The sequence below is a fragment of the Mus pahari genome, chromosome 7, assembly GCF_900095145.1.
Source record: "Mus pahari chromosome 7, PAHARI_EIJ_v1.1, whole genome shotgun sequence".
Classification (NCBI taxonomy): domain Eukaryota; kingdom Metazoa; phylum Chordata; class Mammalia; order Rodentia; family Muridae; genus Mus; species Mus pahari.
The window spans coordinates 81158939-81177136 of NC_034596.1; the positions used below are offsets into that span (position 1 = coordinate 81158939).

The 18198-nt window shown below is 43.7% G+C and overlaps 1 protein-coding gene across 13 annotated transcripts in view; it reads left to right on the forward strand.

The window, feature by feature from the left end:
- Positions 1-18198, forward strand: part of Ttll5 (tubulin tyrosine ligase like 5) — a 228384-nt gene that overhangs the window by 177556 nt on the left and 32630 nt on the right. For 10 of the 13 annotated variants that reach the window (XM_021201541.2, XM_021201542.2, XM_029540625.1 and 7 more), the window contains 2 exons: positions 7389-7603; positions 17380-17462. In XM_021201541.2, coding sequence (XP_021057200.1) covers positions 7389-7603; positions 17380-17462 — 298 coding nt within the window. The remainder of the gene's footprint in view (positions 1-7388; positions 7604-17379; positions 17463-18198) is intronic. The other 3 variants (XM_029540628.1, XM_029540629.1, XM_029540627.1) reach the window with 2 other exon arrangements.

Below are 18198 nucleotides of genomic sequence, written 5' to 3' on the forward strand. Positions count from 1 at the left end.
GATGACGGTGGAGAGTTAGCAGAGTGTAACAGAGCATTTAGAGCAGTGAGTTCCCTAAAAATGAACTGCTCTTAAGCTGGGGCTTCTCAGCACTTGGGACCTGGAGACAGGAGGATACCCAAGTTTGAAGCCAGCCTAGCCTCAGAATGAGATCTTGTCTCAAAGGAAAACTTCAGCTGCTCTTAATGTAACTTTTCTTTGTGGTAAAAATGCACATAAAGTAAACACATCCTCTTGAGCAATTCTGGCAGTCCAATACAGCTGGCTAACTCCTGTCCACGTTCGCTGGGCCTCAGGTCTCCAGAGCATCCTCAATGCAGCACAGGAACTCAAATCTCTCTGAACAGCATCCCCTCCTCTTCTTCCCAGGATCCGGCGCTGCTGTTTACTCTCTGTCTAGGATCAGGTTGCTTCAGGGTTTTCGTGTACCTAGACTGCTGTAGCATTTGCCTTTCTGTAACTGGTTTATTTTGCTTAGCATCATCACATTCTGAAGTTTTATCCCTGCCATAGCATGTGGAAAAATGTCCCCACTGCACATGAAGTGTGCACGTCCAAAGTACAATGTCCTAACTATAGGGATATTCTGTTGTCTGTATCACATTTCCATTTCCAGTCATTAATCACTAAATACTTAAGTTGCTTTCTTATCTTGGCTTTCTCAGTATGCTTCAGCAGACCTTAAGTGCACATACCATTGTTATGTCAACTTGGGAGGTTTAGTTTAGCTCCCTGAGCTTCTCCTAGAAGTTGGTTAAGACAATATTTAATGTATCTTGAGGAAAGCTCCAGGCTCATAAAATGTTAATTAGCTACTTATTTGGACAACTAAAACAGGATATGTAATTAATCTATTTACGGTTACTAGAGAGAGAGGTATGAGAATTAGTTTAAAATGGATTAATATCAGGATAAAGTGAATATTCTTTAGAATAGTACCTATGGATTGTTAACACATTTGTCCACAGACAGAAATGTCTTGTAAATTGAAAGAGAAAAACAGTATCAGCATCAAATTATGGAGCAGTTCTTGCAGAATACAAGCCATTTCTGCACCATGGCCAGAGGGGAGTCAGGGACATTCAACCCTCAGAAGCTTCTGAGCAAAAAATATGAAGGACAGTGGGGATGGCTCTTGGTTAGGTGCTTGTCAAGCATCTCTCTCTCTCTCTCTCTCTCTCTCTCTCTCTCTCTCTCTCTCTCTCTCACCATAATCATACAGCCAGGGACATGTATGTTCAAAATTGATACTGAAAGTTTTGAATAGTTTTTTTTTTCATTCTACTCAAACATATGTTACAATTTTACTTACATGACTAGCAATTATAGATCTATCCCATGTCACTTTGTAACATTTTACTATTGGTGTTAAGTCAGGTTTGATAACCATATATAAAATATATAGTCATAAAAGCAATGATAGGTCTGCCTTTATAGATATGACAAGATATTTGAGTGAAAAAGTAGGCCTCAGAACATCAGGTGTCATGTGTGATCTCATTTCTATAAGCACATAGAAATCTACATGTATACACAGAGAATGTCTTCACATGTTGAGATGATAGCAAGTATATGCCAGAGTAGAACTGGAGTGGACTTTTAATCCTGTTTTCCCTTTTCTAATGAAAATGTGTTAAAGAAACTCAAGTGTTTGGAGAAAGATGAGCCTTCTGCCCGCCAAGCTTTTGTGTACATGTGAGATTGTGTTTATACCATGCTAGGCAAGCAGGGAGCAAGGAAGGAAGAGGGGAGCAAATCAGAGCCGCCAGTCATTTGAGTCTAGAGTGACCAGCAGAACACCACCCTCCACCTATGGCTGAGTGACTGGCTCTGCTGTTAGGTGGGGAGTGGGGCTGCTGATGGAGGAAGGCAAGCCATGAGATGATTTAGGCAAGTTCCCTTCCTGTAGTCATGCGCAGTGGCCCTGGCTCAAGCCGCCTGCTTCTAACTCCAAGACTGTTAACTGTCTCCAGTTTGGTTAGCAATAAGGGTTCTGGGGCTTAAAAGTACATTCAGTTATCTGATTTTAATAATCCTCATTGCACCTCAGATGTTAGCAAATGCAGCTAATTTAGGAACTGTCTATTGAGGCATACTTGTTTCAGCTGGCTGATATGAATTTCAAGTTCTTCTGTCCAGAGAAGCACCTGTATCTGCTGCTTGCACAGGACGCCATCAGAAGCACTTAGGCCTCCTTCCTTGTTTGTGTCAGAAAGGAGAGGATGCACTCAAGCACAGTGGGTAATTTAGTGTCATGTCTCTGGCAAGCTTTTGTGTGGCTGGTGTCTCTCCACTCCATCCCTGCCCAAGCCATGGCCCTGCCGGCTCAGAGCTCAGCAGCACCAAAAGCTCTACTTCCTCCTTAGCCTGCGTCCTTCCCAGCTGACAAACATGGTGAGTGGGAGACAGCCAAGAACTGCATACGGTCAGAAACAAAAGCTCGCTTTTGCCAAAATATAAACAGCTTCCTCACCCTCCCCTCGGCTCTCTCAAAAGTTGTAGTGTGCTTTTTAACTGAAAAGATCTCGGCCTGTTGGTAGACAAGTGTGTGAATAGCAGTTTGTGTGTGCCATCCTTGTCAGTGGGCTACCAGCAAGGAGCCCTCTGGAAGTGGCTCATGTGCTTATCAGTGGGCATTTTATCCTAGTTAGGTAAAAATCTGATGGAGAGAGAATGCTACCTTCAAATGTTTGCTCCTCTGGAGTCAGAGGAGCTGCAGCCCTGCTCAGACAGAGGCCAGGCGCTGCTGGTCCTCCCATGGTGTTCCAAGAGTAAACTGAGAGTCTCTAGCGAAGAGAGCTCTGCTCTATCCCAACCAGCCTAAGTGCAGGCCAAAAGAAGTGTTTTTCTGGAAGGAAAACAATTAGAGCCTCCTAGAATTTAATCTCTGGACAGCATTGTCTCTCTAGTAAGACGCCAGAGCTTGCTTCCCCCATGACCTTCTGTGACCTTCCCAGTGGCAGCCTGTGTGCTTGTATCAGAAATCCCTCCTCCTTGCCCATGAGCACCATGTATTGTGGGAGAAGGAGGACCTTTCCAGTCTTTGCCCTGGGGCCATGCCAGCCCTCAAGCTGTGGTTTTCTGAGTCTCCTTGCTGTAGTGTGGCCGTTTCCCACACCCAACAAAGCAGCAGGAGACATGGATATGTTGAGCAGGCCAATAAATTTACTTCTTCCCCCACTCCCTTCACTTCATACTCAGCAGGACAGCCACCATTATCCCTGCATTGCTGCTGCTGTGTGTCTTGAGTAAGAGCTTCATAGACTTCTTCTGTCCTCTTAGGCACAGTTATCAGAACAGAGACTCGCAATACAGCCTGTGATTGGAGAAATTGGAGGATTAAATTGCAAGCTACAAAGCAGGGAAGGGAACCTAGGGAAGATGATTTCTGCCAGTGGTCTAAACACACTCATTCACAGGTCTGCTTTTCTTGAGCCCTAGTGTTTCCTGGCAGATAGGATTTCTTTAACCTTGTCATACTTAGCCTCAGCTTTGGTGTGGTGCCTAGGGACTTGTCTCCATTACTGAGCCTTTAACATTTCTGGTGATGTCCAGCTGGTATGTCACCATAAGCAATGGTTATCACTTCATTGTCCATTGAGTATATAAGAGTGTGGTCATCAAACCACAAGCCACAGACAGCTTCTTACTGTCCTTGGAAAGAGAAACTGCAGTCTATGCCTGTTGTATTGAGGCTTAAGGAAGCTTGAATCTGTGTTAACTGAGATTACAGTTAACTGCATGTAACAGCGAACCTCTCTATAACCAATAGAGGGGTTGGGTACATTAGAGGGTTTTCCCCATATAATTAGAAATCTGTGGAAATAGACTCTTCCAGACACTGCGGTGCCATCAGGAACCCATTCTCCTCCGGCTCATCTTCAGCACACTTATTGACTGTGTTCATCCTACCCTGTCCACGCCTGGCAGGTTATCCATGCTAGAGGGAAGAAGGACAGTGGCAGCGGGGGCTGTAAGCTGCAGTCTGTCCGCTCTGAGAGGGCTCTCCTAAAACCACACCCGGCACATGGCCTGTAGCACACTGTGCTTATCTTTTAGGGAGAAGAGAAATAGAAGTATAATTTTTTAAAAAGATAAGCACACATTATTCAAAAAGAAGCAGAATAGTGTTAGTAGGAAGAGAGGAAGATGTGGTAATGTCCAGGCCAGCTGAACCTCCCAAGGAAGAATCTCTCCACATTTGCTTCATTTGCCCTTTAAGGACATCACTATTACAGAGCCTTGTGCAAAATTTGCATTTAGTTAAGTGAGCTTCCTTTAATTTGGGATCTGTAGAAGATTTGTTTATACTTTTGACTGTGAGTTAGGTAAATCCCACACACTCTAGGTTCTAAAATCTGGGAAAAGGCCCTATCCCAACATTATATCTATATGTAAATGCATATTTTCTGTAGTTCCTATTGTTGTTACTAAAAAACCCAGTTGTTATTTTTAAATTATTTATTTATTTTTATTTTATGTGCATTGATGTTTTGCCTATATGTATGTCTGAGGGTGTTAAGTGCCCTAGAAGTTGGATTACAGATAGTTGTGAACTGCCATGTAGGTGCTGGGAGTTGAACCCATGCCTCTAGGAGTAGTCAGTGCTCTTAACTGCTGAGCCATCTTTCCAGCTCCAAATTATTACTTAAAAAAAAAAAAAAAAATGAGGGCAGTGGTGGTGCATGCCTTTAATCCCAGCACTTGGAAGAATGGCAGTGGGTAGGTTGGGGAACAGGGGCAGGGGTGGGGGGATAGGGGAATTTCGGAGGGGAAACTAGGAAAGGGGATAACATTTGAAATATAAATAAAATATCTAATTTAAAAAAAAAAAGAATATAAGCCTGGACTACCTAGCTGCCAGCATATGGGGAAAAAAAAATTAAAAAAAAAAACCTCAAGCAGGCAAGATCCAACTGGTAGAGTGTGTCAAAGGTTGCAAAGCAACCTAAAGAGCTCCCTGTGGTCAAAGAAAAGAAAATAAATTAGTTTGTAGCTCAAAGTGTAAACTAAATGTACAGGAGTTCATACAGGTATGTATCCGTGTGTGAATAAATGGAAAACCAGACAGATGCTCCACAAGGGGATTTCCAAGTTAAAAAAAATGAATAGCTGATGTATCACTGTGTGTTTGTGTGCAGGTGTGCATGTGTGTTCATTCTGTATTCTATAAGGCACTGTAGGTACAACAGATGGCTCAGTGAGTAAGGTATTCACTGCATAAGCATGAGGACCTGAGCTCCCATTTCCTAGCACTATCTAAAGGCTAGCCGGCACCCGCAGGTAACCTCTGACCTCCACAAGTGCATTTATATGTGTAAGCACACACTTCCTCTGAAAAATATTTAAACATAAACAATAAGAAAGAAAATGATGATCGAATACACCCAGCCATTTTCATTGTGTACCATACAAAGAAGAAAAGTATGTTTGTAAATGGCTGCTGTACATGGCAGAATGGCCACTCCGATAAGAAACACACAAATGCATGTTTATAAGTGTTCAGAAGAGGAAAAGATTACTTCTGCCAGAAAGAATTGGGTAAATATGATCTGAGAACCTAAACATATGTTTTCATTTTAAGAGTTTGCATTCCCAGCTAGTGAGCATCATCATAAGACCAGAAAAATATGTTGGAAAAATGCATAACCAACTGCCATTCGCAAAGGATTACAGATAGGTGAACTGGTATGTTCTTCAGCTCCCCTGTATCCAGAGAGAGAGAGAGAGAGAGAGAGAGAGAGAGAGAGAGAGAGAGATGCTTTCGTTAATGTTCAGGCACCTTTGTTGAATGCCTGGGCTAGAGTGATCTGCGTGATCCTCATTTAACCTCCACCAGTCCAGCAATGTGGATACAACTGCCTACAAGAAATTTAAAACTCAGAGAGGTTAAGTAACTAGAGTCGATTACCCAGTTAGTAGCATCAGACCTACATTTGATCCCCACCACAAATGAAGGAAAAGACTACCTTCTTGCCCACAGTCCCTGGGCCTCTCTGTCTTTCACTGTGCCCCCATCTGAGCCAACAGCAAACAGATCAGCTTGGACCACTCAGGTCCTCTCCTCTGCCTTAGAAACCTCTGTTGGTAGTCAGGCCTCTCAATCAGCAGAGTCGTCCACATAAGACCTCTCAACTCAACCTGTCTCACATCTCCCTAGCCAGAGTTTGGGACTCAGCTCCCCAAAATGGGGTGCCCCAAGTTATAGAGAAGAGTTGCCGCACACTTCCCCACACCCTCCCAAGCTGGGTTTTAAATCCAAAAAAGACAAAGGAGTTGTGGTAAAGGCTATGGATTCCACTAGGTCCATGCATGTGCAGATGCTGTACCCCACTTTATATGCTGTATCTACTGGCAGAAGTCGATTTCAGGGCACCCCTTTATTTAAAAAGCACTATTTTGTCAGTCATTTTCACTTACTAGGACTTTACAGTTAAAGTTTTTCTAGGGCATGCTAACTGAAAGCAGTGTTTATACTATTAAGGACCAGTAACAAAACGCTTTCTACTAATATAAATAAGACTCCACCACAATAAATAAGATAGAAGAACCATGAAGGATGATTTCAGCATCAACTACAGGTCTCCCCACAAGCGCGCATGTCCATGCATGAATAGACACACACACAAATGGAAAAAAGAAAATACTGGCTAAGCATCCATTTGGAAGAATGGTACCTTCACTTATAGCACTCACCATGCGTAGGTGTGCAGTGGGTCTTTATAGGCTCACCTTGCGCAGAAGGAACCCATGCCAGTCGTGTAGTTATCGGGTGATGTGCTCCTGTAGTAAACTTATTTTAAGTGTTGTCAAATGTCACATCTCATGTTAAACTTTAGATCAGTGAAGTGTTTCTGTGCTGGGATTCTGAAAGTAGCCCTCAGGGTGTTGCATGGCTTGGCGGCTCCTAGTTTCTGTTTGCGCCTCATTTCCTCAACTGCTTGCTCACGGTGCCCAGGTCACATGGACTTCTTTCCTCCGACCTGTAGACCTTCTAGAGCAGTTCAGAGTACTGAAGTGGTCTAGGATCCCAGCTATGTCTCTGGATTGTTTCTTCTGACCAGAAGGACATTGATTAAACACTCCCTGAATTGAACGTGAAGGGATCTAAGCTGAGAGAGTAAATGCTTTCTTCACTCATGTGCAGTGACTAACACACAGTGCCCAGGTGTCCTAATTTCTGAGGTAGAGTGCTCTCAAAAGACTCTGGCAGCTCTTGAGAGATCTCTCTCCTCTGAATCAAGATCTGTACTGACAACCTTAGGGAACTTTCTCCTGAAATTTACTAACAGTTTCCCTCTCCCTTTGCCCCTTGGATTACAGACGAGCTGCACCAGCCAGGAGGGATGACGGAACTTTCCATCGATCATGTTCTTTTTTTCTTACAGGCAATCTTTGGCAGCCAGACACTACCTAACTCCAGTTTATGGACAATGAATAATGGTCCAGGCTGCAGAATTTCAAGTGCCACAACTGGTGGCCAGAAGCCAAACACCCTGCCACAAAAAGTAGTGGCACCTCCAAATTCGTCCACCTTGGTCCCCAAGCCTGCATCCAATCACAAGCAAGTGCTCAGAAAGCCAGCATCCCAGAGGGCTTCCAAGTAAGTCTTCTGTAGTGCTGTTTGCAGTTGCCAGGGTTACATCAGTTCTAAGCTAACAGCACTCTTTACAAAGCCTTCAAGACTATTTGAATTGAAACCCCAACACCTGATGGCGAGCAGTCCCAAAGTTGGGGCTCAGCCATGGTTTCAAATTGAAATCACCTGGAGAGGGATTACACTGCATAACATCTGGACTCTGTCTTGAGGGAGGACCAACCACTGCGCTTCAGGGCTCCCTAGTAGTTGTGATGAGAGGCATCACTAAGGTTCCAGGTTATTGCTAACCAACTCTGCTGGCCTCTGACCTGTCTGGAACCACAGACGGTGCATCAGGTAATGGTACTGAATTGTCAGCTTGGAGAAAGGAGGTAGAAAAGGTCTCCCCCCACTTATTCTCTCTTGCTCACTCTACAGAATCAAATCCTTTCAATGCGTCAAATTCAGTCCCCTTTCCCCTCGTTTGCGCATTGCTGTATAGGTGATGAACTTGACCAGCATTAATCAAGGACCTGTGTAGCAATAGCATTCCTGCTGCCCTTTGTAGGCTACCTAGTTTATGCTAAAAAGCCATCCCCATGCATGAAACACACTGTCCTTCCTCTGCCTCCAGCCCATTAGTAACTAGAAATAGATTGGTGAGGGTGTTGCCTCTAGCAGTTTGCTCCAGTTTAAAACCAGGGTACTCAAGAAAAGTCGGAGGGATTCAGGCATTTCCTGCCATGGTTACCTAGAGCTGCTCACAGCATGCCCTTCCTCAGGAAGACACCTCTTTTGTCTAAGCTCAGGCTTAGTTGTCAGAAACTCAGAAAACTTAGTTACTGCTTTTTCACTTTGGAGAGTGAATCAAATTGTATATTTGAGTGGAAACATTCCCCTGTGACTCCCTTAATCATATTGCTGTCATTATTCATTTACCCAACACAAAATTTACTCAGTACCTGCTATATCAGTATCGTAGTGGCCACAGTACTCTCTGGAGTGTGAGTGAAGGGCAGCAGGAAGGCTCTGGATGAATGCTGATGGGAAGGCCGAAAACAAACTGGGCCCCTCCTGACCCGCACCCAGAAGAGAGTCAACTCCTAAAGAGTGTCGTCCCTGGATCCAGCCTGCAGACCTCTCACCCTGGGCCACAGTTTACTGATGTAAACACTTTGAGCGAGTTACTTCATCTCTTGGTCTTTGTTTCCTCCTTTGTAATAATGGGGCAGTAATCACTTACTTCATAGGTAAGTGGATAAACAGGATCTAAAGGACACTAGTTATTCTTTGATGACTGAGACACTCACTCAACTCAGAGGAGCTCACAGCTGACCATCTGAAAGCAAATGCTGAGTTTGACGACATAGTCCTTGTAGACTCTCCAGCCCAGGCCTGGGGGCCCTGGGTGGTACTAGTGAAGGGCTGGACTTGGGTGACAGGGCTGGACTTGGGTGACAGGGCTGGAATTTTGAAGGTACAGCTTGCTGCCCTGAACTCACTGCTGGCAGGGAAGCCCTGCAGACTCCCAAGATGGAATTGCAGCTCTTTGGGCAAATTCTGCTTTGCTGAATTTTTGTGGTTTCTTCTTTGTGACAGGCAGCAGTGTGGGAAAACCGGAAACAGCTCAGCATCAAAAATGCACAGAAGGGGGAAACCAAAGATTTCTTCAGAATTTAAGAAATATAATCCAAGTATCAAAAGGCATGCTGTGAGGCATTGTTCCAGCAAATAGCTTCCAATTTGCCTTTAAAACTAGCATTAGTCTGTGGGGCTACGTTAGCACTAATGGAGACATAGCATCTCTCACATGTAAAAGGCCCAGTGTTACAGAGGCCTCAAAGATTAGTCGTAGTTGTAGTAGTAGTAGTAATTTTATGGTGTGAGACAGAGGAAGAGGAGAGAAAATGCCCCACATACGTATAGCACACATATGCAGGTCAGAGGATGACTTCAGGGAGCTGGTGCTGTCCTACTGCCGTGGATCCTGGAGCCTAACTCAGACTGCCAGGCTCGCACAGCAAGTGTTTTTGTGAGTGAGCCTGACTTAAAAGAAAATAGTGTACCTTTTTTTGTTTTTTTCTGAACTTAATAAATGACATTAAATTTTAGACTCACCAAAAAGGAGTACAGGGAGGGCGCAGATGTCTGGAGTGCCCACTAGCTCTGCTATAGCAGACGTCTGGAGTGCCTGCTAGCTCTGCTTACTGCTGACATAGTTCCTTTATGTAGACATGTGTCATTCTGCATTTGAAGACTACAGCAGACTGTGAAACTGCACCGGATAAAGCCTTGTGAGCTAAACCTTATATTTGATTTGGATCACTGCAGTCATTTTTAATCTACAGAGCTTTTCACAGCTTCTAGAATCAACCTCTTGAGCATCACTTGGTTGGTTCCTGCTCTTATAGAGCAGTTCTAGCTCCTTACCAACCTAACAACATCCCTACATCTCTTTGATTCCTACTAATTTTAAAGTTTCCTACTTTAAAACAGGAATAATGACAAGAGTACCTGGTTCAAGGGATCATTAAGAGAAGAGAATTCAGAAGTGTTGGGCACAAATCAATGTGCACTCCACAATACATGCTAAATAAAGATAGTATATTATTATGGTTGATAGTAAGAAGATAGTCCAGAAATTTTGTATAATTTTTTACTGTTTTCCTGCAACCTGTGTTACTCCATTTACTCTCATCTTGGTATAGCCTTCCTTCTGGCTCAGCTCAGGTTAACCACGAGCCGTCCATTCAGAGTGGTGGGACTGAGTCACACTCAAGAATGCCACTGTTGCCCCAAGAGACACAACTAATGAGAAGTTGTAATGAGCATTTCACATGCCAAGCCCTGTGCTTTTGGGTTGAACTTCAAGCTTCTCCTAGCACAGAGGCTGGCATGGAACAGAGAGAAGCACTTTCCAAGAGCATCATCAAAGTTTCCACATCCTAGAGATTGAGTCTGGAGAACAATAGAACATAAAAGATGGAATGTCGTTTGGATTTGGGGGCAAAGGGATTTGAAAATCAAAACATTGGGGTCCTGTTTCATTATAATAATATCCAAGTCACTTTCCCATCTGTAAAACAAAAACCACTCCCCCTTCTGAATAATTAGCCAAAATAGCTTGTTTTCTGTTGATACTGTTAAAACCTTCTTTATGAGTGCATTTGTGTTCTAGTCTTGCTTCACATCTGTTTTTCTGGGCCCCTTCTTGGTTCAGCAGTTCTTGTTATCATTCACAGATTCATAAGCTCCCATTCTACTCAGGTCTAACTCGTCAGCTCTGAAGAGAGTGGACATTTCTTCCTTCTCTCCCTTCCCCCTTGCTTGCTTTTAACTGTTTATATAGGGACAATCAACTTTGATAATTCCCTCTGATGCTTGAAACACTTTATAACTTAGAGCCCATCCACCTCCCCCTTCAAAAGCACTTGTGGCATTTCTTTTAAGAAATAACTGAAGTAAAAGGGATGGCGGCTATGAACAACCAAGTCATCTGAACTGTTTCTTCCTTGTGACCCTTGTCAGAACCAGAATCGCACCTATTCCCAGGAAATACAGAGAAAGAAAACCAAGAGTAAAGCTTGCCAGGCAAACTGACAGGCTCATGATGGGTTTAAATGAACCCGATCAAAGTGCTTGTAACTTGGGAAAGTTCTCCTAAGAAAGTAAGTGGGCCAAGGTGGCCATGTTGGCTCACTGGTAGAGCGTTGCTTAGCAGGTGTATGGCCCAAGGATCCTACAGGGGAGGAAAGGAGAGAGGAGGGAAGGACAGAAAAAGAGGAGGGAGTGGAGGAGAAGAAAGAAGACACTTGACCTCAGATGACATTAGTAGGAATTTTTCCACTGTAGTGCTAGCACCTAGCACAGTGGTGTTTGTTAGACTTTTGGTGTTAGGAGATAGTATCATAAGGTAAGCAGCCTGGTCAAGCCAGATAGTAATTAGCAAGGTGACCTGAGCGTTTGCTGAGGTCAGCAGTGTGATGAAACATGCTCAGAGATGAATGTCCGAATAAATATAGGAAAAGAGTACAGACACACGCCTGTGTTAATAGCCTTTTCTTCTGTGAGTCATTGCAGCGAGAAGGTTCTAGTGCTGAGCACTCGGGGGGATAGCTGGGGCTGTGTTGTAGTTAACCATGGTCTGTTGAGCTTTCAGTCTTTTATGGTTTGAAGAAACATCCACCCTTATCTGGGGAGTTCTCAGTGTACTTCTGAAAGTCTAAAATGTTGATGCTAGAAGGTAAAGGAATGGGGGTGAGTGTGGGCTGCAAATGCAGAATCCTAACCACAGGCTTCCCAGTAGACCACTGACTTCAGAAGTCCCTACAAGACCTCTTAAATTGCATGGATGCAGCAAATACAGATTAATCATCCTAAAATACCGCTTTTGGAAAAATGAAAGTGGCACCTAGAATCCAGCCCTCCTCCTTTCCTTTCCATGCCAGTTTTACCATTTTAGTGACTGTCAGAGCACTCAAAAGGGTGAGGGATTAATGCCACCCTGAGGCATTTCTGCTAGGTGCTGCCCAGGCAGCCTGGACTGAAGAACAACACTGAAGGACCTTGGGAGGCCCCCGCATGGCCCCCTCACTGCAGGACGGAGCCTGGACCTGGAGAGAGAGCAGGTCTGGAGGTTGGATTTTCTTGTCTTCTCTTTGTGGCCCTCGCCCTTTGGACCTGAGTAGTGACTTCACAGGGGCTCCAGAAGCCTAAAGCTTGATTGTGTGCAGTGACAACAGAGACAGGGCCTAGCATCTTCCTCAGTGAAAGTTACACTAGTTGTATGGGGGTGAAAGTCACAGAATGGTGGGTCTTTAGTGATTCCTGCGGGGGTGGGGGGTAGTTGGATTGAAACCTGCACCTTTCCTCCAGGCCTGCTGTGATGTGGCTTTACATCTCTTAAGATGAGCAAATTGTGAAAGCTCGCTGGGTCTGAGGATGGATTAAAAGGAGTTATGGTAAGGATCCAGAGGCTTTGCCAGTTCCTAAAATAAGCCCAAGTGTGAGAAAGAACAGCATTTTAGAAAACACTTCAGTTGTATTCTTAACAGACTTCAGAAATGAGGTTTAGTATGTGTTAAGTTAGCAAAGGTGTCAGAGAAAAATGGAAGCAGCAGGCCTGGCCACACCGGAGCAAAGCTACCTGTGAAAACCCAGCAGGGTTCAGAGGGCTGCCGTCTAGGCACAGGGAACAGGGAATTCCTGAAGCAAAATAGTTAGCAAAAAATTTTCATAAAAGTGTTCTTATAAAGGTTTAAAAACAATTAGAAGAGAAATTCACCCTGACACAATGCCTCCCCGAAAAAGAGTTGTCACTATTGTAGGTGCATTAGATCTAAAACAAGAACACATGGCACTTTGAACAATGGAATTAACAAATTAATAAAGAAATAGCTTTGTCCCCAATGCAGTAGTTTTTAAGGATGGAACATTTCAGTTCTGAAAAAGAAAAAAAATTATCACCTGATGGCTTTATAGTGAAATGACAAAATGCCCAAATAATTTGGGAAATTTTAAGCATTATTTTAAGTAACTTGTGTCAAAGTCATATTGATGACTATACTGAAAATAAGAATTGTACATACCAAAAGTTATATTTGAAGTGTGGTCAGAGATAGACTTCAAGATAAATTTATAATCTACATCATTTTCTTTTTAAAGTACAGAAAGATTTTTTTTTTTTTTAGATGAACCAAAATGTAGGTGTCCTGGCTTATCCTAGACACATGTGCCAGCCCTGCTGTGTGCTCTGAGTGCCATTGAGTCAGGTCCCGCCTTTTCAATGTGGCTTTAATCTCTTGTCTTTATGCATCTTTACCTCATGTCCTCTCCTCAACTTCTCAGCTGAATCTATCCTCCACCTCCCTGTTCATTTCTCTTCTTTAAACTACTATATTTTATTTGTGTGTGTGTGTGTGTGTGTGTGTGTGTGCATGTGTATGTGTGAGAGAGAATATGCAGGAGTGTGTGCACACCCATTTGTGGGGGGTCAAAGGACATACGAGAGTGACTTGTCCCTCGCACTTGCTGAGGCAGGCGACAGCTGTCCTGATTCCGACTTTGCTGCTGTGCTGACTGATGCTTAGGCTAGCTGATCTGTCAGCGTCTGTCTGTCCGTCCCACTCCCTGTCTTCACTCTTGATTGTTGCTGTGAGAAGTGAGTTTTGGCCTTATAGATGCCTGTAGTCACATCCAGGTCTTTACATGGGTCCAGGGAACAAACTGCAGCAATCTCAGGTGGGTGGGCTTATGTGACACTGGTAAGGCTTTTAAAAAGCACATGTATGTACTTAACATTATAATTCAAATATGTAAGCCAAAGCTCATAGCTTACAAAAAAATTGCTAGCATATCTATCATAATGGCTGGTTAATTTAAATATTATTATTATTATTATTATTATTATTATTATTATTATCATTATCATTCATTTTCCAGGACAGGATTTATGTGTAGCTTTGGCTGTCCTGGAACTCACTTTGTAGATCAGGCTGGCCTCAAACTCATAGATATCTGCCTGCCTCTGCCTCCTAAGTGCTCAGATCAAAGACATGTGTCACCCCACTCAGCTTTTGTGTATCTTTTTCATGGTTTATTTGACCTATTTTCCTTGATGGTTCTGTTGTTTTCACACACTCTCATTTCCCCTTTCACCCTTGAAGCTCTTTATTGAAATATACTCCTATCAGTATCTCTAAATAACTACTAAAGGTTTGGATAATCAAAGTGCAGAAATAGCAAATAATCCTTATGAGCACCATAAATAATAAAAATATATCTGATAGACAATCCAGGAAAAAAAGCTATGTGCATTTGTGAAATAAAATGACGTAAATATTTTCTGTTCTTTTCTTTAATTCTTTTATTTATTTAGGTTCTTTTTTATTTCTTTTATTTGTTTGTTTATTTATTTAGGTTTATTTTTTATGTGTCTTTGTGTATGCTCATTGAAACCAGAAGACAGTGTAAGATTCCCCTGGAGCTGAAGTTGCAGATGGTTGTGAGCTGCCCAAATGGGTGCTAGGAACTAAATTCAAGTCCTCAATCAAAACAGTGTATATTCATAATGACTAGCCCGTCTCTCCAGCTCCATCTTTTATTATTTTAGTGCTAATTGAATTAAATAATTTTACAAGTCACATGTGAGTCACAACTCAGCCTCTTTATAAAAAAATCTTTAATATTTATGTATAAATTACTGCTTCTAACAATGTACATTTTTAAAAAGAGATTTATTTATTCATTTTATGTATGTGAGTACACTGTCACTCTCTTCAGACACACTAGAAGAGGGCATCGGATCCCATTATAGATGGTTGTGAGCCACCATGTGGTTGCTGGGATTTGAACTCAGGACCTCTGGAGCAGTCAGTGCTCTTAACCTCTGAGTCATCTCTCCAGCCCCAGGAAGTACATTTTTAAGGTAAATTTGTATATTTACAAAAGTTTGGCACATGTGTCACAAATGTCAAGCAGTTTTAATTCTTTATCCATAATGAATTTATTGGAAATAATTGAGAAGATAGCTTTTGCAGTTTTTTATAGCCTGCTTGCCATTCCATGCTGCATTACCTTTTACCAAGAAACTCATCTCACAGCCACAGAAGTACAGTGGGAACCAGAGATGCTAGCTGCTTATATTAGCTTTATTATACAGCTCACAGACCACCTGCCTAGGGATGGTACCTCCTACAATGGGTTGGCTTTTCCAAATCAATTAACAATCACACACACGCACACACACACACATGTGAGCACACACACACCAATCTAATCCAGTCAATTCCTCAACTGAGCCCCCCCCCCAAATGATCCTAGGTTGCATCCTGTTGGCAGCCAACCAGGAGAGCTTCATCCCTATGTTCCTAGGCAAGCATCCCTGAAATAGATTCACTCCTAGAAAGGTAGCAAAGAATCAGTTCTGGGCCACGTGCAGAAGAGCACACCGTCCTGACTAACCCTGTTTGAGAGTGAGTTGCTCAGAAATTGTGATGTGTTTTCCCAAGGAAATGATGTTAGCACAATAAAAACATGCTTACCCATAGTATGCCAAAGCAGCCATAACCCCCCCCCCCAAATTGCTGTGGACACATTTCCCCATCAAAGAGGAGTAGGGGCCCTATGGAAGAAACTGGAGAATCATAAGTTCCCACTCTAATCCTCAAGTGCTTGATGGTAGAGGGAGGATGGGAGAGTGAGTGGAATTGGACACGGGGGTCTGGGATCTTGGAAGAACAGAATCAAGCTTGGTAAAGAGGGCAGGGAGAAGGCACATCCAGATAGGAAAAAAAAAAAAAGGTAAGAGATTTTGGGGACCCAGAACTCCTGAGTCTAAGTCCCCAGGGTCTCCTCTCCTGTCTGGCAGCTCACCCATGCTGCTCTGAGCTCCGCTCAACTTACAGTAAACACAGCAGCTTTAATGTGTTCTTTGTCTGTTTACTTCTGTCAAGGAAAAGGCCATGCTAGGCCCCCACCACCCAGTACTTCTCTTTTACCTAAAGAGTCACCCTGTCCTTATTGGCTCTCGTAGGTTCCCAGGACAGTATTAGCCTGCTCCTGGCTCAGTCATTGAACAAATCTACTTCTTCATAAAAATGTGTTCTTCCTCCCAACTCTGGGCCAGCACCTGTTTCTCAGAATGTTATAACTCAGCAGAAATAGGATTTCCTCAGAAAGCCATCCTTGCCCTTGGTCCTCACCAGTAAACCCAGGCTCCCCTTGGGCCTGCTTTGCCCCTTAGCATCCATTACACATCCACATCTTCCACATTTGCCTTAAAGGCCGCTCAGCCCCATCATGAAATACAGGGCCTGCTTAGGGGTTCTATGTGAACCAGTGAGGGGCTAAGTCACGTTGGGGGAGGGGAGCTGAACCCTGGCTTGAATAGATGTTCCACAGTACAAAGCTAAGGGAATGGGCAAGCAACAGCTGCGAGCCTCCAGCTAGAACTTCTGTATAGCAACTAAAGTCAGCAAGGAAATGCGCTCAGAGGCCTAGTGCGTCAGATTGCTTCCAAAGATATGCCTTAAATATCTGATACAGCAACATGCGTCAAGTTAGTAATCTCTATCTATCTTCATAGAGCTTAGTTCCAGTCAGGATGACAAATAGGGTGTATCCATCTACATAAACTGATAATTATAACTTTGAAACTTAAAATTTTGATGAGTGAAGCAAAAAGTGACAGAGAGCTCTAAGAGGGAGGGAGCGTGACGTGATTCTAGCCTTCGTGCCAGAATGGACTTTCTGAGACCTGCTGGGAAACGTGTGCCCAAGGAACTGAGGGGAGGTACCACATGGTCTGTGTAGTGCAGAATAAATAAATACTCAGTAGCATTTCTGTCTCTGCTTGTAAGGGAACTCAGTGCAGGACAGTCATGGATGTTCAGGGCCAGGGAACGGTGATGGTGACCAAATTTGTCCCTCCTCCCTTCCCAGCTAAGAGCCATAAGAGCCACTGCTCTACATGAAGTGTGACCTCTCAGAAGCATACTTTAGCTAAGTCAGAACCGGAACCTAAATAACTACTCACCGAGTGGTGAGCCACTGTGGTGAGACAAGAACCATGAAGTAGGGAACAGACAAAATGCCTCTTCTAAAATACATAATATTCTAGGAGATGGATGGCTGTTGGTGAAATAAGTCATCTGTAGGAATATGGCATTTTAAAGACAGGTTAAAGCACGGGAGCATGGTACATGATACGAAATGCCAAGACCAAGAGAAGGGCATTGTAGGGCTGCCTTTCTGTCAGCACCTTCTGTCTGCAGGTCTCACCAGACTCCTTTGTGTTTCAGAGGGTCCTCCGCAGAAGGGCAGCTGAACGGACTCCAGAGCAGCCTTAACCCTGCAGCCTTCATGCCCATCACCAACTCCACAGGTCAGTGGGCAGCAGATTTTCTTGGAAGGGGGTGGGGCAGCAAGGAAGGTGGTTCTTCAGCTCAAAGAACAAGTGTCCAGGCCTTGAAAGCATTGGTAGATGGATATTTTGATTGTATTTTTTTCTTTAGAATGATAACAACATCCTGGGGTTGGCATCTTTGAGACGGATGGGGTAAATGCAACGTCCTTGTCTGGCAGAACACTCTCAAAGTTGTAATGTTGAGCACACCTTCTCTGTGTTTGGGTTCACTGTTCATGTAATATTTCTGAATGGTGGGTCTCTCACTTTCACAAGATCCTTCTTCCCCCTCCTCTTCTGTGAGGAAGCTAAGACTCAGCACATTAGTTGTACATGCAGTACAGCTAACCAGAGTTAGATGTCTGGTCTTTGATGTAAGTCTTGTGTTGGTGTTAAAGGTCAGTTGACAGGGCCTGCAGCCTCTCATTCTAGGTACATGCATGCATGCAAGTGATGTACACACAGATCAGAAACCTGAAGGACAGTCGCTCCAACTCAGGTCAGCAGACATTGACTGCTGAGACAATGCAGGGCAGATCACTTGGCCTCTGAGTTCCACAGGCAAACAAAGTAGTGTCCATTCTACTTGGGGAGCTGAGAGGCTCAAGGAGATAGAACAGGCATGGGAGTGGCTGGTGGAGAATCTGTGGCTGACTCTGTACGGGGACATGGGAGTGACAGCAGACAGCATTGGCATCGCTGGGTGTCATGCTGG